This window comes from Polypterus senegalus, chromosome 12 (assembly GCF_016835505.1).
Source record: "Polypterus senegalus isolate Bchr_013 chromosome 12, ASM1683550v1, whole genome shotgun sequence".
Taxonomy (NCBI): Eukaryota; Metazoa; Chordata; class Cladistia; order Polypteriformes; family Polypteridae; genus Polypterus; species Polypterus senegalus.
In genome coordinates this window covers 95,437,579-95,458,950 of record NC_053165.1, presented here as the reverse complement: position 1 = coordinate 95,458,950, position 21,372 = coordinate 95,437,579, and the positions used below count along the sequence as shown (strand labels likewise).

Here is a 21,372-nt window from a genome sequence, read left to right as displayed (position 1 = left end):
TAGCACTCAGGTATTAGAATTTGCTAATTGAGATACACTGTATCTGTGTCAGTTATGGAAGCATATCACACAATGAGGAGGAGCAACCCTTTACACACATGGAACAACTGCATGTGCATCTACTTACAATCTGACACCTCCTCATCACTGGAGGAAGAGCCAATAGAAAAGACTGTTTTAGTTATAGGGTTGAGAGGAGAAATGCTGAAGGAAAATGAAATTCTTCTCTTTTGTTGAATCCTTCCTTGGGCTAAAAATCCATTCAAAAGAAAATGGTCAATGGATTAATTTGGCTCTAAAACAGAACAGAATGACACTCCAACCAGGGAGGCAAAAGTGTAACTTCTAAGGATTGCTTAGAGCAGACCACATCTCCCTTCTCCTCCATGAAAATGTCTAACATTAAGAGCATTTATCTTGTTAAAAAACATGCAACAACAACTCAAGACATGCTGAAAGATCTATAAAGACATAAAACTTCAACTACAAATCAAGTTATTTAATTAATTTAAGAATACACAGTAAAAAACAATTTAACAAGTCTTGCGGATCACAGTGCACCATATAGTCAATCATTTTAAATTAGTATTGTAATTGAATGAAAATTCATTATTATACTCACAGTCTAGGCCTGACTGGTTGATAGTATAAAGAGACACAGATTTTGTAAGCCTGTGCGGGATCTGTGTTTCAAAAGATGGAAGTTGTTCAGATTTCTATGGGAAAAAAAAAATTATTGTAAATTTTACTATATTTAAAAATTATACTGAAGGACAAACATATTTGATACAGTTTAGTAACAGGGTTTATTCTCACAGAGCAAACAAATCATATATGACAAAACTGCATTTTTAATGAGAAGCAAAAACCTAGTCTTTCACCTTCTAACTCCAGACTTTACCCTGTTGAGAAACTAATATGGAAATATTGATACATACAGTATGTGCAGATTTTTAAATGCTTTTTCGCTGCTTTCTGTGGTAGAATTTCGCTCATGACTGAACATTGTGTGTACACTGTTGTAATTTTACCAAACTAGACTAACTGACCACCGTTCTTTTTTAGCAAGTGGAGACTTAAATTTTTACTCCAGAATGGTTCACTGTTGGTAAACCAGGAAGCTTAGCATACAGCATCCATTTAAAGCTTCAGCTTAATCTTGAAGGTGTTTTTCATTTTTTTCTTGTGAAATTATAAAGGATTCTCAATATTAAACTCTGGGGTGAACCTCATGGAAATGACATTGAACAACCCACCATTGGCCAAGATCCCTTTTTTTCTCCACATGGCTGTACGTGAATCCTAATTTTTCATCTATCCTCTATTCAAAACAACTCAAACACAAAATATGATTTGCATAAAACTCTACTGACAGATGGATTTGCAAAAATATTTCACTTTACCATGGCAAGGTTTAATTGCAAAATGCCTTCAGGTCACTAGATGAAAACAGAGAGCATTGACTTGCTTTGGTTTTTTAAGACAAGTAGTCTTTAGTTACTGGTTATTGTTGCTTGTTAAGAGAAAGAATATCAATGCAAAGCAGTGTAAACAAACACTTGAACTTAGTAAAGGGGAGCACATAAATGAAACATTTTTTAAACAATTAAAAATTACTCCATAAGCTAAACATAATCTTAACATTTTAAAGTTTTAAATACCACCTGTATGCAAAAGATTTACAGAGTCAACAAGATAATGTGCAACTCTTCTGCATTGTTTACAAATTAAATGTCACTCCCTTTAATTGTTTGCTAATTATGAAAGTAGCATTCAAAAATAACCTATATTTTCACAAATACTGCAATACTCGTAACAACTCGTTTGTGTGTTTTTTGTTTTTTAACTACAGCCTAGTATTGTAATAAGGACTCCTAAGTAATGGAACAACTTTTGGATTTAATTATAAAACATACATAGCAGAAAAACAGCAAAGGCAGCATGTTTTTTAAATTCTATTCCTGTGGGATGCCAATCCACTGCTGGGTAAACAAACATATATGTCATATTTAGACTGATCCTATATATGTGCACATTATAAAGTAATACGAAACTTGTGCAATGCTGGCATAACTCTAATAAACATATTTGCGGATTGTGTTCCTAGGACTTCAAGGGTTTACTGGTTAACGCTGAACATGCTTAGATGAGTGTGTGCCTATCTGTCCTCTGATAAAAAGATTGATTAGGCCATCCGTGATCTGCAGAGTACATATTTTCTATATTCCATAGGTTTGTATGAAAAACTGCAAGCCTCTTTGCCGCTTCAGGATTTAGGCATGATTGGGTTTATGGTGACAAGAAAAATTACATGAACCCTTTGGTAATAATCACTGTGTAAATTTGTCCTAAAATGCTGTACAATTTTTATCTAGATTAGAATAATACAAAAACACAATCTGTTATTAATAACACACAGATTGTATTGTTCTTTGACATATTTATCATATCATTTAAAGATAGATTCACAGGTGTAAGTTGGAAAAAGTTAAAACCTTAGCTGACGACTTCAACAAAAGTTAACTGGAATCAGAAGTTGGCAAACCTGGAGTCCAATCAATGAAACAAGATTGGAGGTGTGGTTTAAAGATACTGTACTCTGATCTAAAAAAAAAAAAACAAAAACACTAGGGCATTTACAATTTGCCATTCCCAAGAAGCATCTGCTGATGCAAAGCATGCCTCATAAAAAAAGAGATCTCAGAAGAGCGACGATCAAATAATGTTGATTTGCATATAGCTGAAAAGTCTTAAAAAGTTATTTTCGACAGTTTAGATATTCATCTGTCCACAGTTAAATGAATTCTGTACAAATAAAGAAAACTTAGTACTGCGGCTACTCTCCTTAGAAGTGGGTGCTCAGCCAAGATGACTTGAACTGTACAACACAGAATGCTCAATGAAGCAAAAAAAGAACCCTAGAGTAACAGGTGAAGGGCTTGATGGAATCATTGAAACACACTAACATCTCTCTGTTCATGAGTCTACTATAAACAAAACACTGAAGATGCATGGTGTCCATGGCAGGATACCAATAAGGAAGCCACTGCTCTTTATATAAAATATATATATAGCACACACCACTGCACACACAAACTTTGTCAAAGTCCATCTTGACACACCACAAAGCCACTGGGAAAACGTTTTGTGGACTGGTAAAACTAAGGATGAATTGTTCAGGAACAATATGAAGTAGTACATGTGGTATAAAAATGGCACTGTATACCAACATAAATACATAACCCCAATGGTAAAAGTATGTTAGAGGGAGCATCAAGATTTGGGGCAGTTTAGATGACTTGCGGCCTGAACAGCTTGTCATTATCAATGGGATAATTGATTCCTGAATATCTTGTATCTATCTGTTTTTAATGTTCTATTCAGGAACATCTGTATCCAATGTTACATATAACTGCTGTTTCTTTATGAGACTCTAAGTGCCTTGAGCATGAGAAGGGCACTATATAAATAAAATGTATTATTCTACAGGATAATCTCAGGCTGCCTGTCTGCCAACTGAAGCTCAGTTGAAGTTGGGTGATGTAGCAGAACGACGGCCATAAACGTCAAAGTAAATCCACTAAAGAATGGCAAAAACAAAAAAAAAAAAGAAAAGAAAAAAAAAAAATCACCTTTTGGAGTGACCCAGCCCTTCACCCAATATAGAACTAAATCATTCATGCCAGACATCCTAATAGTAAGGCTGAGTGGAAACGAGCTAGTACAAAATTCCCCCAGACATTGTGTAGACCCTAAACCGCAGCTACCCAAAGTGCTTCATAGAGGTTACTGCTGCCAAAGGAGGTTTGACTAGTTATTAAATCCCAGTGTCCGCTTACTTTTTCAACAGCACACTAAGAATATTTGATGGATGTATTGAATAAAGACAGAAAAGATTACAATTGTCTATGTGTTGTCAGAATAAACACATTGTGTTGATCTATACTTGTGAAAAAGGGTGATGACAAGATCATATTTTATATCCAATTAATGCAGAAAACTAGCAATTCCAAAGGGTTCACATACTTTGTCTTGCCACTGTAAATGGCACTTGGTGAATCTACTGACAAAAAAAAAAAAACTGTTTAAATTACCAGAGCCTATGAAAAAACCCGTAGATCCGTCCCACCTTAAAACGCTTCACACCTCTCCGTCAGCGTCTTTTGTCCTTTAAATGTGTTGATAGGCAGCAAACAGCCTGCTATCACATCACCCACCCTGCACAGTTTTCTCAGCTCAAGTCTGTTTACCTGCATGTCAGTTGCTTAAAGTTGTATAGAGTGAGAAGTCAAGCAGAATGACAATTTTATAAATACTATATCGTTATTTGGAACACTTACATTTCATGTGTTCTCCGTGTCTACAACGATCTATGCACAGTAAACACATCTTTTAAACAGAAACGTTTTTCATGTTTTAGTAATAATTGACAAAATGTAGACATGAAGTGTATAATGTGTGAAGCCTAAATTCCAAATATCAAAGAAACACTTTCACAAAAGATACAAGTATAAACAGAACAAATGCGCTTTTTTCCAAGACTATAACCGAAGAAAAAGAAGTCAGGCTAGTGTTGTCCTGACTTCTCGGGTAGTATACTGGTTAGAGCTGCTGACTCCAATTCAGAAGGTTCTGGGTTCGAGTCTTAACGTCTCTCAAAATAAACGTTTCGAGTAGTGAGCTGTTCTTATTGTTAATATTATACAATAAAAGCATACATTTGATTTGCGTCTGTAACAGCCGCTGTAAATGTGTAATACTTGTCAAAATTAGCGTTTTTTTCCTTTTACTAATCTTCCTACAGAATAAAGGCACAAGTATACTGCAGAGCTTCCTCTGTTTGATCGTCAAGGGCATGCTCACAAATTACACATGTATTGCCATGAAAAATACCTGCTGACACTAGTACGCAAGCAATGGTACGAGAATGCAGTTAGACACGCTAGTGTTCAGATCTAGACGGTGTAGCATTGGCAAGCTCTGTAAGCCGTGCTGTTTCTTTAAAGGACAGATGATTGGCAGAATGATGACGGACTTCGTCCTGTATTCAAACGGTGCCATCTTTCTCCTTTATGCCTGGTGCAGCAGATCAAGCTTCCAGACACAAACCCCCAAACCTCCCGATCTGATGCCGTTTTCAAATAAAGACGCGCTATAACAGAGGTGAACACTGTTCTTATATGTGAGCGGACATTTCTTGCAGAAGGGCTTCTGTTTTCGCACTAATGCAATATTATTTGAAAACAAACAGCGTCAGAATGGGTTTGAATACACGCTGGCGCTGTTACAGAAGGCATGAGCTTATTCAGTGCAGCAGGATCAATGCACAGTACATGCAATATTACTTGAAAACGAACAGTGTCAGATCGGGCGTATATTCAAACCCGATCTCGACGCTGTTTGTTTTCAGATAATATTGCATTAGTGTGATGGTGTTTTCACATATATTGTCTCTTTCTTTCATCTTGCAGTTTGTAATCAGTGGCCGCATGTTTATTTTCCCCTGATCTTGCCAGCCCCCACATGTTGCTGTATGCGGTTTCTTTTGTACTCCAGGACATGCACAGGGCAGAATAGTACAGAGCAGTAAGTTCTGCGCTATACGCAATCATCAAATTCAAATGTTAACAGTTCACACACACATACACACAAGGATCGGCCTTCCTACATTTACAACCCCAATTCCAATGAAGTTGGGACATTGTGTAAAACGTCAATAAAAACAGAATACAATGACTTGCAAATCCTTTTCAACCTATATTCAAATGAATACACTACGAAGACAAGATATCTAATGTTTAAACTGATAAACTTTATTGTTGTTTTGCAAATCTTCACTCATTTTGAATTGGATGCCTGCAACACGTTCTAAAAAAGTTGGGACAGGGGCAGCAAAAGAGTGGGAAAGTTGAGGAATGTTCAAAAAACACCTGTTTTGAACATTCCACAGGTGAACAGGTTAATTGGAAACAGGTGTTTGTCATGATTGGGTATAAAAGGAGCATCCCCAAAAGGCTCAGTCGTTCACAAGCAAGGATGGGGCGAGGTTCAACACTTTGGAAACAACTGCATGGGCAAACAGTCCAGCAGTTAAAGAACGTTTCTTAACGTACAATTGCAAGGAATCTAGGTATTTCATCATCTAATGTCCATAATATTTGGAGAAATCTCTGCACGTAAGGGGCAAGGCCGAATACCAACACTGGATGCCCGTGACCTTCGATCCCTCAGGCTGCACTGCATTAAAAACCGACATCATTCTGTAAAGGATATTACCATGCGGGCTCAAGAATACTTCAGAAAACCATTGTCAGTTAAAACAGTTTGTCGCTACATCTACAAATGCAAGTTAAAACTCTACCATGCAAAGCGAAAGCCATATATCAACACCACCCAGAAACGCCGCCAGCTTTTCTGGGCCCGAGCTCATCTGAGATAGACTGACGCAAAGTGGAAAAGTGTGCTGTGGTCTGACGAGTCCACATTTCAAATTATTTTATTATGGAAATCATGGACGTCATATCCTTCGGGCCAAAGAGTAAAAGGACCATCCAGATTGTTATCAGCGCAAAGTTCAAAAGCCAGCATCTGTGATGGTATGGGGGTGTGTTAGTGTCCATAGCATGGGTAACTTGCACATCTGTGAAGGCACCATTAATGCTGAAAGGTACATACAGGTTTTGGAGCAACATATGCTGCCATCCAAGCAACGTCTTTTTCAGGGACGTCCCTGCTTATTTCAGCAGGACAATGCGAAGCCACATTCTGCATGTGTTACAACAGTGTGGCTTCATAGTAAAAGAGTGTGGGTACTAGACTGGCCTGCCTGAAGTCCAGACCTGTCTCCCATTGAAAATGTGTGGCGCATTATGAAGTGCAAAATACGACAACGGAGACCCCGAACTGTTGAGCAACTGAAGTTGTACATCAAACAAGAATGGGAAAGAATTCCACTTACACAGCTTCAACAATCAGTGTCCTCAGTTCCCAAACGCTTGTTGAATGTTGTTAAAAGGAAAGGTGATATAACACAATGGTAAACATGCCCTTGTCCCAGCTTTTTTTGGAACATGTTGCAGGCATCAAATTCAAAATGACTGAAGGTTTGCAAAACAAAGTTTATCAGTTTGAACATTCGATATCTTGTCTTTGTAGCGTATTCTATTGAATATAGGTTGAAAAGGATTTGCAAATCATTGTATTCCGTTTTTATTTACGTTTTAAACAATGTCCCAACTTCATTGGAATTGGGGTTGTACAACGTGTGTACCTGTTACAATGTACACACTGCTCTCTATGCTGTGGTTTCTATTACACACCTGAAAGAGAGACAATACAGTATATGTGAAAACATCATCACACTAATGCAAGTGCAGTGTCAGATCGTGTGTGAATGTATGCTGGTGCTGTTACTCAAGAGTCAGAACAGGAGCTTATTCAGTGCATTATATACAGTGGTGTGAAAAACAATTTGCCCCCTTCCTGATTTCTTATTCTTTTGCATGTTTGTCACACAAAATGTTTCTGATCATCAAACACATTTAACCATTAGTCAAATATAACACAAGTAAACACAAAATGCAGTTTTTAAATGATGGTTTTTATTATTTAGGGAGAAAAAAAAATCCAAACCTACATGGCCCTGTGTGAAAAGTAATTGCCCCCTTGTTAAAAAATAACCTAACTGTGGTGTATCACACCTGAGTTCAATTTCTGTAGCCACCACCAGGCCTGATTACTGCCACACCTGTTTCAATCAAGAAATCACTTAAATAGGAGCTGCCTGACACAGAGAAGTAGACCAAAAGCACCTCAAAAGCTAGACATCATGCCAAGATCCAAAGACATTCAGGAACAAATGAGAACAGAAGTAATTGAGATCTATCAGTCTGGTAAAGGTTATAAAGCCATTTCTAAAGCTTTAGGACTCCAGCCAACCACAGTGAGAGCCATTATCCACAAATGGCAAAAACATGGAACAGTGGTGAACCTTCCCAGGAGTGGCCGGCCGACCAAAATTACCCCAAGAGCGCAGAGACGATTCATCCGAGAGGTCACAAAAGACCCCAGGACAACGTCTAAAGAACTGCAGGCCTCACTTGCCTCAATTAAGGTCAGTGTTCACGACTCCACCATAAGAAAGAGACTGGGCAAAAAGGCCTGCATGGCAGATTTCCAAGACGCAAACCACTGTTAAGCAAAAAGAACATTAGGGCTCGTCTCAATTTTGCTAAGAAACATCTCAATGATTGCCAAGACTTTTGGGAAAATACCTTGTGGACTGATGAGACAAAAGTTGAACTTTTTGGAAGGCAAATGTCCCGTTACATCTGGCGTGAAAGGAACACAGCATTTCAGAAAAAGAACATCATACCAACAGTAAAATATGGTGGTGGTAGTGTGATGGTCTGGGGTTGTTTTGCTGCTTCAGGACCTGGAAGGCTTGCTGTGATAGATGGAACCATGAATTCTACTGCCTACCAAAAAATCCTGAAGGAGAATGTCCGGCCATCTGTTTGTCAACTCAAGCTGAAGCGATCTTGGGTGCTGCAACAGGACAATGACCCAAAACACACCAGCAAATCCACCTCTGAATGGCTGAAGAAAAACAAAATGAAGACTTTGGAGTGGCCTAGTCAAAGTCCTGACCTGAATCCAATCGAGATGCTATGGCATGACCTTAAAAAGGCGGTTCATGCTAGAAAACCCTCAAATAAAGCTGAATTACAACAATTCTGCAAAGATGAGTGGGCCAAAATTCCTCCAGAGCGCTGTAAGAGACTCATTGCAAGTTATCGCAAACGCTTGATTGCAGTTATTGCTGCTAAGGGTGGCCCAACCAGTTATTAGGTTCAGGGGGCAATTACTTTTTCAAACAGGGCCATGTAGGTTTGGATTTTTGTTTTTTCCTAAATAATAAAAACCATCATTTAAAAACTGCATTTTCTGTTTACTTGTGTTATATTTGACTAATGGTTAAATGTGTTTGATGATCAGAAACATTTTGTGTGACAAACATGCAAAAGAATAAGAAATCAGGAAGGGGGCAAATAGTTTTTCACACCACTGTAGTTTATGCCTACATTTTGTCATTTATTACTAAAATATGAAAAACGTTTCTGTTTTACAAATGTGTTTACACAGATTACTGTAGAAACGGAACACACATGTAATACGCGTGTTCCAAATAACGATCTATTATTTCCACTCTAAAACTCCACTTCACTCCCAGATAATCAATCAAGGCATGAGTTGGGAGAAGTCTGTGCACTTTCTAATTCGGTAGGGGGATGGAATAGCCAGCTGCTTGCAGCTTGTCTTTATCGACACATTTAGAGGACAAAGGATGCTGGCGGAGAGGAGTGAACGAATTTAAGGTGGGCCGGATCTAGGAGTTTTTTCGCAGGCCACTTCTGGCTGCAGTTTCAAATAAGAGCATCAGCAGGATGTGACATGGGAAACAAGCCAAAATAGCAATAAGGCATTATCAAACAGGTAAAACAGCTGAAAAATATAATATATACTCTGCAATAGACTGATCTTCTGTCATGGGTACTCAGCAAACGGGTTTCAAAAAATTGACTGATGTATAAATTAAATTTTACTCAAGTCTTCCCAAAATAAACCTGAAGATTAGGCTGTTCATGCACTGTACACTGGAGCGCCATTTCATAACTTACTAATGTTTATTTCAAAATGTTCAGCTTGGTACTTCTTAGTGCTACTAAAAAAAAAAAAAAATGTTTTATCCATTGTGAGTTTAGCTACAGTGATTTTCCATTAAACTTTGTATGCAGTAAGCCGACTATATATTGTCATCATTTTTACAACATAGATGCATGAAAGGAAAACAAACATCTGAACAGTGGAGAATAACTACCAGAATGAACTGAAGAATCCTGCTTCTGCTCAAAGTCACAACTTGCAGATATTCTTCTGGTGGCCAGATATATTTCACATTTACACATGAACAAAAAAACCCTTATTTAGTCAAATATCAAAATAACTTAAATATCAAGCATTCTATATATTCCTGTAGAGTTAAATGAAATATGCAAGCTGTCTAGATTTTTCATATTATACTTGAAACTGAAATTCAAGTTTACCTGAAAAAGATCAAATTTGAACTTAAAGCAGCCAATAAAACAATCCTGTTTGGGTTTTAACTTTATTCAAAAGTAAAGAACAAAAAGAAATTTTGAGATCTTACCTGGCTGTCAAGGCTGCTATTTTCTCCAAGTTCTGACTCCTGCTCTTCTTCGGTTAATGAAATAAGGGAACCCCTTTCCTCATTCTCCGTCATGAGCACCCTTCCAGTATCTCGTTCACGCTGTTGCAAGCCACCAAGAACAGAAGAGTCCTTTGCTGGTTCAGCCTCTGCAGTAAGTCCTTCTAGGCTGTAACTGAATCCAAAAGAGTGAACGTTTCAATTACATACACTAGAGTAAATGTGAAGAAACGGTCTACTTCCTTACTTTAAAGTTAATTTTACAAATCAATAATAGGAAAGTGTTAATGTCGTTATAGTTTACACATTAGGTTCTTGTGCTTTTTATCTCACATCTGAAATGTTTTAAAAATATAAATTGGCATCATAATTCAGGAAGATTTTTTTGTAGCTAATATACTGAACTATAAATGTTTCAGTGTGAACATACAAAGATCATCATGAAAAGTTAATCTACTGATCAGTGGAGGCAAACAACTTTTAAAAATTAACAGGATTGACAAATGGAGTTCCTGCACATGGCATTACATCCCTCAAGCTCATCTGCCTGCACCCTTGACAGTGTATGCTGTTAAAGCCACTGCCTCACTACAGACATTAAACCACTACCATCACTCCCACCTTACTAATCTGACTGGGTGCTAAAGAAATGAGCACAGTAGTTCTACGGAGTCTCCCACCGTATTTCTATCCTGACTGGCTATAGTTTTTAAGAAAGGGTAATCCCAAGTCTTAAACTATTGACTGACTGCTCTGACATTACATGAGGACCCCAGATAGACTAGTCTTAGCTCACCTCATGCACTTGTTCAAAGCACCACTAGACAACCTTCAGTCTTCCAATTAGGACAAAACTGGTGCAGTAGACATCATTAGCAACCTTATGAAATGAATGCCTACGCCCAACTTTGACAAACTAGAATGCATTGTGAGGACTGCATTTCTCGGCTTCTTCAACAAAACCATACAGTCTGTAAAAAGGTTGGTGAGAGTCTAAATAATCTGACTAGAAAATGTCACTCTCACGAACACAGGGCTATGTGTCAGACACAATCAAAGCCAGTTCATCTTGTACACTTCAGACTTGAACAACAAGAGGTGTTATCTATTGAAATTCTGAGTAGGAGTACAGGATGTTGGTGAAGGTCTTTTTTGAGTGAAGCAAACAAAACCAGCTGTAAGGTTAACAATTGAAGACAGTGGATTATACAAGGTATCTCAATCTTCTCTCACCATTTATGAAAAAGGCTATGCAGGCAATAAGAACCAAAACTGTCTGGGGACACATATGACAACAGGTTGGCATGGACAATAAATATTGAGGTTATGACAATTTAGCGTAATCTTTAGAGTAAACAGGAATTTGGTACAGAGGTTTTATTTGTCTGTTACAAAATTTGCACCACTCTACGCAGTAGTCTGCTGGTTCAACAACATTAACGCAGGTGAAACACAAACCAAAAAAAGGCTGGTTCTCTGATGGGGGTTGATTTGGACTCTCTGGAAGAAGTAAAATTACACTGACTCTCCGAGTTCCCAAACTGGCAGAGTGGTGTTGATCTCTTACTCTCTAGAGAAGTACTGAGATGATGCTGGCACTTTCAGCTTATCTTTACACCCCCTCCCCCCTTCACTTCCTGACACCCCTGTCCATGTTGTATAACTGCTAATGAAACTATGTGCACTTTGTCTTGGAATTGACACGTTTATATTTGCAGTATGTGTACAAACAGAGAGCTGTACATAACAGAAGCATCACAAAAGCATAAGCCATCTGGAGAATTTTGGTAAGGGTCACTGATTTGCTAATATTTTATGCACTGAATGGCAATAACTTCTTAATTGAAAGAGTTCTGTCGTAGGTAGTTACAATAACTCAAACAATAAACATAACCTCATTATGTTTAAGTACGGTATGGCAATCCAGTCATTTTCATTCTTAGTTTGGGTATAATTAAGATTTAAAACATGGATTGTTTGCTATTAAGTATGGTATTTAGTTTTCATGTTGACCACAAGAGTGAAAGTCATGATAAAAAATGGACTGCATATAACAGGGGTGGCCAACTCTGTTCCTGGGAAGCCACGGTGGCTACAGGTTTTTGTTCCTACCCAGTTACTTAATTAGAAGCAAATCCTCATCAATAACAGATCTTATTTAATTCCACAGCTTGTTAATGTTTTGTCTCTACCATTTGAGTTCATTCTTAAAACACAGATATTTGTTTTTCCTTTTTAATGATACATGTATCATCCAAGTTATTTGAAGCCTAAAAGGGATGAGTAATTTTCAGTTCTTCACTTTCTCTTCAGTTTGAGTACTTAAGCCAAATAGTGACTTAAGAATACACACAAGTGGAAATGGAGACAAGCTACAACCAGCTGGAACTGTTAGTTCCATTGTCATTTGCATCTTATTGCTAATAAGGAACAGTTAAAACAATCAATACAGCCGTTTAAGACTAAAAGATGTTCAAAATCTTAAAAAGCAAGACAACTAAAATGAAGCAGAAGAATGCCACTTGATCAATAAGTGCTTCATAAGCACTGAAAGATTTCTCATGAAGCAACTGCGTTGGAAGAAAAACCTGAAGCCACTGCAGTCTTCCATGACCAAACATTGTTCAACTCTGATTTAAATGGCCTGAGTCTTAAATAGTAAATAAATGAAATGAAGCTAATCAGTAGCATAAACTAGTCACTAATTAAGAAAATAGTTGGAGTGAAAACCTGTAGCCAATGTGGCTCTCAAGTACTGGAGGTGGCCACCCCTGGCACATAATGTCTGTGGATACAAAAAATATAAATAGGTTCCTTTTGGAATAGGAACCGAGGCTCGATTTATTATTTATTACAGCATTGCTAAAGATAATGAGGAATAATGCGCCCAAACATGACACTGACTTCTTAGGTAACTAAAAATGTCAGCTCTTAAACAAGTTAATAAGCATTTAGTTTTAGGATTGCCAACAATGTTGGGTAGATTCTTTGCAGTTCTCAGAAAGACACCTCTTCCCTACTTGTATATACTTAAACAAATAACTGTTTTTTATTTATCATGAGGAATTTGACAGAAATCATCATCTTTCCTGAAGATATTTAAGTCTCTACATAAGGTAAGAGAGTTTAAAAAGTCATTTTCAAGAACTATTACTTAAATTTGATTTCAGTTTAGCCAAGTACAACAGCAAGACCGGTTGACAAAATATTATTAGATTAAATAAAAATAAATAAATAAGTCAGTAGAAATCAAATTGTAACAATCTGTATGATACTTGAGTTGCTGAAATACACTGTATCAATAAAAGGCAAGTAGATAACATCAGTCATGGTTGTAGGGCAAACACAGTTTAAATCCCAGTCTAAAGTTAACTAGCAAACAAAAGTACTACAATGTATTTGCAAATTAAAATGTCTTTTTTATTTATGCATTAAAAATTCTTTCAGTTTCCGTGAAAGAGTCTTGTATATCAGCACAGTTTCATATTTTACAGGAACTACAGCAACAAACAGGAAGCAAGTAAAGCAACAGACATTGACTAAGTAAAAAATGCATAAACAAATGTTGGTTTGTGGTTTAATTACCAAAAAAAATTAACGTTATAATAAACGTATGCTTTTTCCTCATTTACCGTATTTTGCTTAAAAGTTATATTCTAAAGCCTATTGCTATGCAGGTGCAACCGTAAGTGGTCTTTCAAAAGTAAAGACAAAAAACAATGCATAAATACCATTGCATTAAACTGAAAATGCCCACCTTGATTCACAGCGTGAAATGCAGATACGCACATGAGTCATTTTTGTCCCCTTCAATGATCCTTGAAACTGTTCTGTTTCATTTGAGTACCATTTTAATTTTCAGTATACTACTCCTTTAAAAGCAAAATGCTGCAAATGCATCTGCATGATCCTAGACCTCAAACCACATGCGCAGTGAGGCTTAATCAGATAACACAGAGGAGCAGTCTTTTCTTTGAGTTAAACATCCTAGATAGTAGTGCACAGTTCAACACTTACAATGACAAGTATTGAAATGTAATTGGACAAGTATTAATATAAAATGGTCGTCCTTTTTATTTTACTTTGCTTTTGTGCATTCAAAAAGTGTCATTTGTATGCTGTATATACATTTATTATAGATCTCTTTGTTTAAAGGTTATAGGAGAACAGCAGTAACAATTTGCTATGAAGATATCAGTAATCTAATGGTTAGTAGATGAGTCAAATCAAACAAAACACAATGTTGCCCTCAGATTTCTCTGCAACTGACTATCTAAACAAGTAATATTGAAAATGTATTTTTTCTCCTTTCATTTATAGAAAAAGAGTACTTTAATGAGCTAAAGAAAGTAATCACCAGATTGAAAACCTGAGCTATACCTATAAACAATCCTGCTAAATACCTCTTGACAAAATAGAAACCCTTGCTTCTGGTAACAAAGTTAATCAACACACTCATTTTCATTAATAAGACATACCTTTTCCCAAAGCCCCACATATATATATATATTTAAATATATTACTCCATAACAACACGTGCACATGCATTCATTAATTTCCAGAATATACATGTAGAAACACACATTCATGCAGAGACATGCAAACTGCTGCAAAGGCTTACTGCAAATTATGCTAAGAAAACAACAAACAAAAATTTTGGTGAATACAAAGCAACACAAATTTACCACAGCTTTCTAAAATATAAAAGCCATAGCCAAGCACATCGTGATGTAGTCTGGAAAACCTTAAAGGTCTGCATAGCTGCATGATGTAACTATGCCCTACCTTCTGCTACTAATTTCATCAGTGACTGGAAGGAATTGGACATCAGAGGGACACCAGCTCATACTAACAAGACAACACAAAGGAGAGGAGGGGAGGGGAAAAACTTTGATTAGGATTGAATGATGTCAACAGGATGTAGAAAAAGAAATGAACTGCTGCAGAAGACACCTGTACCAAATGCCTCATCTCCCATATCTTCTTAGAGTACCGTCACTAAGCAACGAAAACAAATTAAGGTTGTGTGTTTATTTCTTCTTCAACTTAATTAGGCATTTAATTTTTGTTAACTTTGGAAACAGCCAAATTAATATACATCTAAGAATCATAACAGATCCATCTCACATCCCAGAAAAAAGCAAGAAAGGAACAAAATCTTTCACCATAAGATAATGTAGGCATTCACGGTTAGTATCTGGACTAGTGAATGGACGGAAAAATGAACATGTAAGCAAAAAAGAGAAAGGAAAATGTTAGCAATACCTTCTTCTATGAATTGAAGCCTTCCTTATATCCCCCAGAACTCGCAAAGAACTGAAAATGAATGATGAAGAAAGATCAGAGGAGACAAAATTTACAAGGTTGTAGTCTACGTTTAGATATTCTCTCAACGTTTTAGACCACAGTTTTAAAAAAAAAAAAAAAAAAAGACAGGAACTTCAGTTTCCACATGCTCTATTACAACACCTCCCTGTGCATTTTCCGAACCTGCTTTGTCCAGTACAGGATTGAGAGAGCTGAGACATACTCTGGGGTACAGGCAGGACCCAACACAAATACAAATTTTTAATTTGTAATGCATGAATATGATTTGCTCCTGAAATCTTTTTTTTTTTTTTTTGATTTTATCAAAATCACACATCATTCTATACAAATAAATCAGTTTTTTTTTTTTTTACAAACATAAGATCGGAAACAAATCAACCCCCACCCCTGACAAAGAGAGATAAGCCAGTTAGGGTAAAACTTAAAGCTAGTAAAAAATAAGTAAGTAGATGAATTAATAAGTGAATAATGATAAATGGAGAAGAAAAAAAAGGAAAAAAAGGAGAGAGAATCTGCTTCTTCAGTGCTTTAAAAGCTTATTCTAAAATGTTATTGATCAGACCCTGACAGGTTTTGAAAAAGTTCTGCACAGGTCCACTAAGTGAGAATTTGATTTTCTCCAGTTTCAAATAGTATATAACATCAGTTACCCGCTGACTTAGAATAGGAGAGTTAGGATTCTTTCAGTTGAGCAAGGTAAGTCTACATGCCAGTAGTGAAGTAAAGGCGATTACAGTTTGTTTGTCCTTCTCCACTTTAAGCCCATCTGGAAGTCCACCAAACACAGCTGTTGGTGGATTAGGAGAGATTGTGACATCAAGGCTATCTGATAGGCATTTAAAGATTTTGGTCTAGAATGATGTTAATTTGATACAGGTCCAGAACATGTGGCCCAGTGAGGCTTGAAGATTGGATGGATCTTGCCCTGGAAACACAATTTTAAGCAAGACAGATGTGCTCGATGTATAATTTTGAGTTGAATAATTGTATGCTTTGCGCATATGGAGCTCGAGATGGATTCTCTGCATTGCTACTTTCCACTCCTTTTCTGAAATATTGAATGATAGCTCCTTTTCCCACTGTCCTCTTGGATCTTTGAAAGGGAGGGACTGTAAAATAGTTTGAGAGTCCTCAAGACTGATCAATATTTTTTCTGGCATAGAGGTTTGTGGGAGGTGAGGAAAATTGGGCAGGTTCTGTTTAACAAAGTTTCTGATTTGAAGGTAGTGAAAGAAATGTGCTGCTGGGAAGTTAAATTTGGAATGCAATTGTTCGTAGGATGAAAAGACGTTGTCTATGTACAGATCTCTACTTGATTTAATCCCAAATGTTTTCCCGACATTAAAAACTGTGTATGTTTGAGAAGGTGGAAAAAGGTGGTTCTCGTGCAGAGGTGCCACAGATAAAAGCTTCTTTATCTTAAAATTCTTTCTACATTGGTTCCATATTCTGAGTGAGTGAAGCACAATTGGGTTGTTAGTATATTGGCGATAAATTGCATTTATTGGGGTACAAAGCAAATAATATAGGAATGTACTGCAGGATTTTATTTATATTGCGGACCAAGCCTGTGTATGTTCATCTATTTGTGTCCATGTCCAGGTTTTTATAGCTTGTACATTTGCTGCCCAGTAATAATATTGAAAGTTAGGTAGAGCCATGCCACCTTCTGCCTTAGGTCTTTGTGGGGGTCACTCTTTGGATACGTGGATGTTTTAAATTCCAAATAAATGAGGTTATGGTCATGAAATCATTCTGGCAGTACCAGTCAAAAGATGGACACAACTGTTTGCATGAATGACTTTCTAAAGACATATACATAAATATTAGAAACCTGCTGCTAAGACAAACATAATTAGTAAACTTGATGTTCGTATATAAATCTCTTTCACAAACAAAAATGTTCAATTTAACACTTTAATTAAATTTACAGTTTACATATTTAGTATTTGTGCCTCCATAAAAGTTAATTGGCAGAATTTCTTTCCTCATAAATAGGTTTCAGCCAATTAGCTATGTTTGCACAAAGCAGTAAAGGTACAAATATCTCCATTCTCTACCAAGCAATTATTTATGTCTGTAGTAGACTACGATATGCCAAAAACAAATCAACTTAACAAAAATAAAAAATCCATAATTACTGTGTGAAATGAATGTCTCTTTTTTTAAAAAGAAACTATCACGTGCAGCTCTTTATAAGAAATGCATGCCAAGTGTGGCCTTTGCTTAGAGTCACCAGCCTCAGAACTCAAGAATAAACTGCACCTCAGATTATAGCCTAAATAAACACTATGGAGTTCAAGCAGCAGAGAAATCTTATCAGTTGTTCAGAGGATAATGCATGGTTTGGGACATCATGGTAGAACTACTGCAAACAAATCACTATGGAAGAAACAAATAACAAAGAGAGAGTTGCTTGGAACACGGAATATAGACAGTGGACATCAGACAAAGAGAAATCTTTTGGTCTGAGGAGTCCAAACTTGCGATGTTTGTTTCCAGCTGCCTTGCCTGTGTGAAATACACAGAAGGTAAAAGGATGATATTTGCATTGTTGCTTTCCAGCGTGAAGCTTTGCTAGGAACACTACTGACAGTAAATATATAATCGAAGGCACATTTATCCAGCATGGCTACCACGGCATTGTGCAGTGACACACACTCTAAAGTGTTATTTACTTTTATTTTGGTCAACAGGATGATGACCCTAAACACACCTCCAAGTTGTGCAAGTGCTCGTTGAAAAAGAAGAAGATTGATGAGGGCTTAGCAGCAGATGACCCACCCTCCACAGTAACTTAATCTAAACCAGAAGATATGGTTTAGGTTAAGATGGGCAAGAAAATAAAGGAAAAGAAGCAATCAAGTGCTCAGGATATGTAGAACTCATTGAACACTGTTGGAAAGGCACTTCAGGTAGGCACCTCATAAAGGTAATTGACAGAATGCTGAAATTGTAGAGATGTACAACTATACTAGATAGGGGTCAGAGAACTGGGTAGTTCATAAGCTATAAGATTTGGAGTATTCAAAAATTAACAAAGTTATGTTCATCACTTGATGTCATTACCTAGAAATGAATGTAAGAAGAACAGAGTGAACAAATGTTTACACTAATTACTAATGTTACATTAAAGTAACCTCATGGCTGCATTATCATCTCCTTTACCATATTTAAAAACAAAGCAATGTACACACTTTGGACAGAAGAGAGGCAACTGGTTAGAAATATGCATGAAGGAGCCCACCTGGGTCTACCAGATACACACAATGTGGTCTTTACATTATTAATTCAACTGATACTTTTTGGCAGGAGATTAACTTATTAGCTACTAACAATACTGCCATAACATTTTCACTTCAGTAGTTTGATTCCAAATCACAATTTCAGTCAGGCTACTGATTCACATATGACTGTTGCATGATCTCTACAAGACTTCAAACACCTGCAGAGGTTTAAATGCCAAAGAATGTTGCGCCATTAAGATGAACTGATGAAAGTTGGAAGGCAAACTGCCTTCAATATTACACAAAATGCCCAGGTGCCTATATTGTAGTATTATGACACAGCAAGAACGTGAAACACTCCGCCACCTTACTATCCTGGTCACTGTTGTATATTTGTGAGAGAATACTTTTGTCTTGCTTGAAATCTAAAAAACCTTAAGCTTATTTTTTTTTAGTCATATATGATTCTGGACCGTTAAGGTTATACCATTTATCTGTTTGGTTGCTTTGTCCTTGCACGCACATACATAAAGATCTGAGATAAGGTCTACAGGGGTAGTGCCATCTTCAACCCTTGACCAGCCCTTAAAAATTACCAATGTGAAATGCAATCAGTCAGTTAGTCATTTTCCAAACCACTACTTTCCTAACACAGGGTCACGGGGGCCTGCTGGAGCCAATCCCAGCCAGCACAGGGCACGAGGCAGGAACAAATCCTAGGCAGGGTGCCAGCCCACCGCAGTGAAATGCAATCATACAACAAATAACAGACATGACAGTAAACAGCAGTCCAGACTCCCAAGGTGAGGACTTTAGAAATAGATTACAGATAGGTGAGGGTGAAGGTCTCTATCTATCTTACATATATTATATATATATATGAGGTGTGGCAGAAAAGTAATGAGACTGGCAACACTGCAAGCGATCTGGCAATGCTGCGCTGTTGTGCTTGATAGAGCACGTGTATCAGTACCCTCCCACAGCTCAGTGCGAGTTTCAACTCCTTCCGTTAACTACGTGATTTTTGTGACTGCTATTAGCGAAATTGTGTTTTTGGTTGTGCGTCACGCAAAATGGAACAGCGGAATTTGGAGCAACGTTGTGCCATTAAATTTTGTGTTAAGCTTGGAGAATCGGCAAGTGTGACGTTTGAAAAGTTAAAACAGGCCTATGGGGAACATTCTTTATCCCGAGCTCAAGTTTTTCAGGGAGGCCTTCAACTCGAAAACCAATAAAAACATCGAACGTGTGAACACTCTTGTGAGATCAGACCGTCGTTTAACATTAAGAATGTTGAGTGAACAATTAAATTTGAACAGATTTACCGTTCAAATTTTGACTGAACATTTGCGCATGTGAAAGGTCTGTGCCAAAATGGTGCCAAAAAACCTCACAATTGAGCAGAAGGACAATCGAAAAAACGCATTCCTGTGGTTCCCCAGCCCCCTTATTCACCTGACCTCAGTCCGTGTGACTTTTTCCTAAACTGAAAAATGTCCTCAAAGGACATCATTTCGGGACTTTAGAAAACATCCAAAAGAGTGTAATGGACATGCTGAAGACCATACCGGTTGAAGACTTCCAGCGCTGCTACCAACAGTGGGAACAACGTCTCCATCGGTGTGTAGCTGCCCAAGGGAACTACTTTGAAGGGGATAACATTGATGTTTGAAAACCTCGGTATATGTATATATGTATGTATATATATGTAACACACACACACACTAGTGCTGGGAGGTATACCGGTTCATACCAAAAAACTTTTTATATTTTTGTTATGATATCGATTTTTCTTACACCAGAACACCAGTTTAAATAGCAAAAACAAGCTTTGGAACATGGTGCAATGTGAAACTGTTTAAGGGGGGGACCTTTTTCACTGCTACACCGCTAATCACGCATGCAACAGAGTACATGCGTTAGTGGAGGTATTGAGCGGTGAAAATGGACAGAAAGCATTTCAAAACTGAAGCTGTAGCAGACAATAAAGATGAACATGATGACAAAGAAGAGCTTTTGCTGAAAAAAGGAGCCGTGGCTGTTGTCTGGAGATACTTTGGTTTTAAAAGGTTGGATATGGACCAAACAACTATTAACCGCAAATTGCTGCACCACCTTAGCCGCAAACAAGCTTTGGAGTATAATGAATGTATGGAACTAAGATTGGCACCCTCTGCGTCCTCAGGTAAAACTGAAAACGCTAGAGGACACTCTAGTGTCAGACGTCAGTGTCCTTTTAACCAGGGTGCAAAACGAGTTTTAAGTGGATGTAATAAGGCAGTAGTCTGGTTAGAATCTGCTTTAGGGATTTGGATTGAAGAAGAATAACGGCGGTGCTACACAGTTGCCTGAAGTGGCTCCTTTAGAAGTGCTGTAACGCTCTCCTTTGTTGTGCAGTAAAATTAAACTCATCGTGTCATTGTTGGTGAGTAACCATAAAATAATTTTCTACTTACAGTACTTAGTACATGTACGTACGTTTAGTGTCACTGTACACACATTTACTGTATACAATTTTTCTTGCATTGTACGTATTTATTGCTGGTGGCCTGTCTATCATAATGGCTGTAACATATGTGATATCGGAGA

General features: G+C 37.3%; 1 protein-coding gene across 6 annotated transcripts in view; it reads right to left on the bottom strand.

The window, feature by feature from the left end:
• Positions 1 to 21,372, bottom strand: part of LOC120541395 (A-kinase anchor protein 13-like) — a 300,746-nt gene that overhangs the window by 81,965 nt on the left and 197,409 nt on the right. For 3 of the 6 annotated variants that reach the window (XM_039772974.1, XM_039772976.1, XM_039772975.1), the window contains exons 12-16: positions 15,494 to 15,544; positions 15,014 to 15,076; positions 10,211 to 10,403; positions 623 to 716; positions 128 to 250 (exon numbers count right to left, since the gene is read on the bottom strand). In XM_039772974.1, coding sequence (XP_039628908.1) covers positions 128 to 250; positions 623 to 716; positions 10,211 to 10,403; positions 15,014 to 15,076; positions 15,494 to 15,544 — 524 coding nt within the window. The remainder of the gene's footprint in view (positions 1 to 127; positions 251 to 622; positions 717 to 10,210; positions 10,404 to 15,013; positions 15,077 to 15,493; positions 15,545 to 21,372) is intronic. The other 3 variants (XM_039772979.1, XM_039772977.1, XM_039772978.1) reach the window with 3 other exon arrangements.